We start from the raw sequence: 6,000 nt of genomic DNA, 5'->3' as shown, positions 1-6,000 counted from the left end.
TATTAACAAAAAATTATTCCATTACATGATCAATCAATCAATCCATCAACAAGAAATTAATCCATTATATGATACTGAAAAAAACTACTCAAGAACATGAAACGGTACTTCGTTAAGGAGATAGGAAATTATTTATAGCATCGTTAACTTAATCCTGATGGAATAAAAAAACAAAAAAAAAAAAACAAATTTCACATATAAATAAGATCAAATTAAAAGGAATCGTATTTAAAATAAGATAATTTAGAAGGTTTCATAAAATATTTATTACATCAAATATGCGTATACCTACCTAATACATATAAAGGATGGACATGGAATGTATCGTTTGTGGAAATTTTATTTATGAGGTAGGTAACTATATTATCGTGATTATTAGAAAAAAAAATGTTCAGAATATTGGTCTTCTAGGCCAAATTGATATGTTTAATAGTTTCTCCACTGAATCACCTATACTTTGCAGTTTCTTGTCCAAAGGAGTGACTTTTTGTTCGAGCCATTCTTTGGCAGTATGTCTGTCAAAATATTTTACTAAGACTGATTTGCTCTCTCTATCAAATTTCCTTATGTCTAATAATAAAGTATAAGTTTTCAAATAAGTGTAGTCTTGTACAATACGCCATATGTTACTGAAATTATGGTTGACATTATAAGGAGTTAGCCATGCTTTGTTCTTGGTCATTGAGTCATAAAGGGTATCTGTTTTAGCTTTGAGTATGAGGTAATGGAGCACTATTCCATAAACTTCTGCTCCTGGATAGTCACATTTAGTCAATATGCTTTGATCTTCTCTGAGGCTCTCCAGTGTAAACGAAGGTGAGGGGCATTTAAGGGCCTCCTTCCAAGCTGATAATTTTTTCTCTTCAGTAGATGAGGAATGCTTCTTTGAAATCGTTATCATATTCAAGAGCAATGAAGGTACAGAAGGAGGAAGGAGTTCACAAAGTACTGCAAAATGGTCATACCTCGACCAACCAGTAAGAACAAATCCAGCGATTGGTATCTCAGCAGTATCTACTTTCTTGAGCCACGATTTAGTATTATGATATCGTATCTCAAGATTGGGAAGGTCCGCAGTGGGTAGATCAGCACCTTTGAAAGCACTTGCAACCCAAATTCTCTTGAAATTATTCATGTACCAGAACCATAATTGAGGTGTTATAAGGTTATTTACATCAACATAATCCCAGACCATCACTTCAACAACATTTTTGAAAGGATTACGGGCATGGAACTCTGGACTCCATGGTCTCATCATATCGTCCCAGATGATGGGAGTCATCCCTGGGTACTTCCTTTGTATTATTTCAGCCACTGCAGTGATATGTTTGGAATAGAGCACCCTGCAACACATCGAAAGTTTAAAATCAAGAGTTATTCGATGAAAGAAATCCCAATGTCTTTCAAATTAAAACTTAATACATATAATATTTATTAAAAATTGAAATGGTATAAGAATATTTTGTAAAAACATGACTTAGTTTTGCATGAATCTAGCTAAATACTTAGATCACAACAATTAAGGTTTAGTATTTCATGCTAATTTGGATGGTTTTCATAGAAACAGAGTAACATTGTAAGCATGAAATTACTTCGATTGAAATTAAGTACTTATTAATAAATTCAAGTATAACTAACTACTTTACATCCTAGAAAATTATATTATTTGTTATATTCATATCAAATATCAATTTATTTTCTACATCATAAATACTAAGAGTACTGTTGAGAGCAAAGATGAGTGACACTATCTACATGCAGTTAGGACTAACTCTATTTATATAAGCTAGTTGAGACATAACATCCTTATATATTTAAATAAAAATATCAATTTACAAATGAAGAGCATAGGACAAGAACATGATAAGGTACATGATGAAATTTTTCTGTTAAGCAGTTTTCAAAAATTTCTTATTCAATATTTTATGTAGTTTATATTCCATAATATAAACTAAATATATTTGAATTATGGTTTAGCAGAAACTAACATAATCAATAATTTTATAGAAAAACAAAGGAAATATTGCACATAACACTAATATTGCACAGTCACATTCTAGCCCTGAGCCATTCATATAGTGTTAAGTTACCAAGGATTGGTTCCTGAACAAGAACCGCAGGCTCCAACGTGAATAACTTCGTCACCACCAATATGTATGAACTTAATTCCCGGGTGCATCATAACCACTTGGGTAATCATTTCCTCCACCAGTAGGATAGACCCGGGATTGGAAGGGCAGAGGTCTGAAGGGAAATCGGGAAGCTCTCGGAGGTGTTTCCAGTCGTTCAATTTGAGGACATGCTCCATGTGTCCAAATGTTTGAATCAGTGGTATGACCTGCATACCGAGGTCGTGGGTCCAGGAGAGCAACTTTCGAATCTGCAGATGAATAATTATGTACAAGTTTAATTAATTGGTTTTAATACATTACTCATAAGTATAAAAGTAATAAAACTGAAATACAAACATTTTTTAGTTTTTTTGATGGCATATTGTAATGATATAGGTGGGACCATTCTCTGAAAAGATGTATTTTTGTGCCCTTCATCAATATTACTGTACATGATACATACAAAGTGATTTTATAATAAGGTTTTTCGTTTTTTATTATTCTAATAAGAGCAATAAATATTATCTCTGAGCACAAATTTGTAAATTCTTGGTTTTTCTACTTCTTATAATGCCTTTCATTTTACCATTACTATGGGTGTCCCCAAGATGACCAATGTTACACGGAGCTTTTACGATCTATACTAACGGATTGATTAATGGCTCACAGATTTAAAATGTCTTCTCTAAAAAATCTTTGCACTCGTAAATTAACTACAACATAACTGCGGTGCAGGATGTGTGAAGATAAGTGGATCTCCGAGTATTAGCCTAAAAAACCTGGTATGGTCTGTTTACATTTACGCATACAATTCTATATGCGAATAGGATGGAAATATCGGGAAGAGATAATTCTATGATTACTAAGGTTATTAATGAGTGCTTATTTGTTTTCCCCTTTCCTTGCTTTTTATGGTATTCGGGGTAGTGCGGCAGTAGTAGAGTTGCGCGTTGGGCTTTAGTTATAAATAGTTAACTAATAGTTAACACATTTTTATTTATAATTTTTTTTATTATTGAGTGGGGAACCTTTTATGTGAGCCAACTACTACAATTTTAATTGTGGTGCAGCCAGGCTTCAGTTGAGTGCCTTACTGACGGGACTGCACCTTGTCCTCTGCATCCGTCCGGTAGGGCCAGCCCTCCTGGCCCGCATCCATGCGGCTGCTTCTCCCGGTCACCGTCCTTGTCCAACCCTCCAGCCCTCCTGGCCCCCGACCATGCGGCTGCTTCTCCCGGTCACCGTCCTTGTCCAGCCCTCTAGCCCTCCTGACCTCCTGGGCCAGCTTTCTGTAAATCCAGTGGCCCGCCAATTCGAGTGTTGGAGCCCTTGCCATTGTGAAATGCGTGAGGCTCACCATCTTCTTCCATCGGTAAATGAGCTCCGTGAATAAGAGATATTTAGTTTCTTTCATCAAACGGGGGAAGTTCGACATGGCACGGTCTTTCTTGACCAACTGGCTCGTTGTCATTCCATAGGGTTACAATTCCCTACCACGTGTTATGCTGTTTCAGGGTCTCCGCATGTCGGCCACCGAGTATCAATATTCTTTCCGAAACTCTGCAGCCTTCCCAGAGACCCTTCGAATCCTATCAGAATCTCCGAGACCCAGTAGTCTGGGAGGACCCAATTAGCCTTCAGTCTTTCATACAAGGTGGGAAAGATCTTTACTGAGGTCTCCTGCAGCATCTTCTTCCTTGAGGTTGGAGTTTTACTGGTCCTCTCCCGGAATGCACTTCCAGCCCCGATCTCTTTACTTTAGTTTTTACGACACAGTGAAATGGTATAGAACATGTCCACGACTTCATTGTATCTCATTCATTTAGCTCTCCTAAGTTCATCAAGATTAAATGTTTTATTTAATATATTTTTTAATTTTCACTATGTTTAAGTACTTAAAAACCTCAAAAAATCTTATTCTTCCGTGAAGAATTTTGGTACATAGGAGCGTTATTTTGGGAATCAGGCTTCCTATACTCTTTGGTCTCTTATATAAATTTTTTTTTTTTTTTCTGTATCTTGAATTAAACAATTTTTTCCTTAGAAAATTAGAACAATTGTTTCTAAACTTTGTTGATATTAAGATTCATATAAATGAATTTTATTAAAACTTTCAATTCCTAGTCTGCTTTAAACACCTATGTATTGGAGAGAAATTCCATGAAAACATCCTTTATTGACTCCTTTGCCAATTCAAATTTCATGATTCCATTTGAAATGTCTGAAATTAGCTCTGCCCTGGTGGAAACATTATTTTGTTCACAGACTTTTAAAATGAAGATTTAGTTTAAAAAGAAAATGGAAGAAATTATTATTGAGTTAAAAAAAAATATGAAGAAAAATACATCTTTTCAGAAAATTATCCATATATATATTTTTTTTTAACAGTAAAGGGAACAAATATCCAGCTAACAAATTCAACAACCCTAACAAGTTTTATTGAAAACGGCTGGAGACTAGCGATTTGTAGAAAATTATTAAAAATAATTCCGAAGTTTTTCAAATACTTTAATCGAATATATTAGGAACTGCATACTCTTTGAAACTGTTGTTAAACAATAATTACAAATTTCCAAAATAAAATCTGCGTTAGATAAATAAATATAATAAATAAACTATATATTGATGGTATTACTTAAAAATGTAAATGTATTTATATGTTATTATTAAAACATTCACAAAAGGATAAAAATTTTAGTATCTATTAGGGAAACATTAAAAAAGTTCCAAATATTATGCAAAAATTAAAATTAATGATAATTCTTTTAAAATAATACTGGTAACATATCTTTTAGCAGACGTCTATATAACAATGAACATTGTACTACTAACATCTTGCCTTTTGTATGCGTTCTTCGCTGAAATATTAACGAGAGAATCCCAGTAAGGAAACATATCTTCGTACTCAATGAGGAGGGTATCACAACCGCTGGCAGCCAGAAGAGGAAGGAGTCGTCGAAGGTAATCAAGATTTGGAGGAGCTCCCTTCAAATCCAGGTGGAATACGCGAAGAGTATCTTCAGTGACACCTGTACAGAAAGATTGTGACCGTAGAAAATAGTCAATGAAATTCTTAATTAATACATCACTTACGATAGATAGAATGTTTTATGAAGTTTGAGGATACTTTTTGATGATGATGAAACCTTAGTTACGGTTCTATCAGAAGATTTAATATAAGCTAAGGAAATATGCTGATGATTCGTAAATAATTGATTTAGTAATTTTTCTTCACAGATCCTACAAATCGTAAAACCATATAGCGTGAAAGTTGTAACCATGTTTTGATAAAATTTTTGCAATAGGTATTACTGAAACACGTTGAACTATTTCGTAAAACAATATCTTATTATTGTGATAAAAAAAAAACTATCTATTTGACAAGAAATTGGACGGAAAATGAAATATGTTTGTGAATATTTTCTTTAGTCAGTAGTATCTTCAAACAAAAAAATGTTGTACTTAAATAATACTTTCCATTACAATGGAAATCTGAAATATTTTCACAAGCATCCGGTGAAATTTCGCTACGTTACTAAAATAATTTAATGCATTTTGCCCAAGCCGTGATATTGATGAATGAGTAACCTTTAGTCAGGAAGAGGTCATTACAGAAGAATAGATGAATTAGTTTTTGATGTAAAAAATGCTGCTATGTTGCCAACATTTCCAAGGAAATAGCAAAACAAATCAAGAAAGATTGAGTATAGTTTGATACTGGCACATCTATTCTGCGGTGGAGAATTAGAGCAAATGAAGATGTTCCGTTCTCAATGCTGAAACGTCGCTATTTTTTGTAGACATTAAGTGAAAAATTCACAAAACGCTTTTATTTATTTTTTTAGTTGTAGCACTAAGGCAAACCAGCGATGTTTGTTCGTATATTTCA

The 6,000-nt window shown here is 33.7% G+C and overlaps 1 protein-coding gene across 6 annotated transcripts in view; it reads right to left on the bottom strand.

Moving 5' to 3' along the window:
- Positions 1-242: 242 nt before the first annotated feature.
- The window catches only part of LOC106688251 (hexosaminidase D), a 58,978-nt gene continuing 53,220 nt past the window's right edge, over positions 243-6,000 (bottom strand). For all 6 annotated transcript variants that reach the window (XM_014432633.1, XM_014432655.1, XM_014432657.1 and 3 more), the window contains 3 exons: positions 4,944-5,140; positions 2,091-2,380; positions 243-1,343 (listed from right to left, as the gene is read on the bottom strand). In XM_014432633.1, the coding sequence (XP_014288119.1) occupies positions 392-1,343; positions 2,091-2,380; positions 4,944-5,140 (1,439 nt within the window). In that variant the 3' untranslated portion in view covers positions 243-391. The remainder of the gene's footprint in view (positions 1,344-2,090; positions 2,381-4,943; positions 5,141-6,000) is intronic.

The sequence above is a fragment of the Halyomorpha halys genome, unplaced genomic scaffold (genome assembly GCF_000696795.3).
Source record: "Halyomorpha halys isolate HHAL.00 unplaced genomic scaffold, Hhal_1.1 Scaffold41.1, whole genome shotgun sequence".
In the NCBI taxonomy this organism is placed as follows: Eukaryota; Metazoa; Arthropoda; class Insecta; order Hemiptera; family Pentatomidae; genus Halyomorpha; species Halyomorpha halys.
This window is presented reverse-complemented; position numbering and strand designations above follow the sequence as displayed.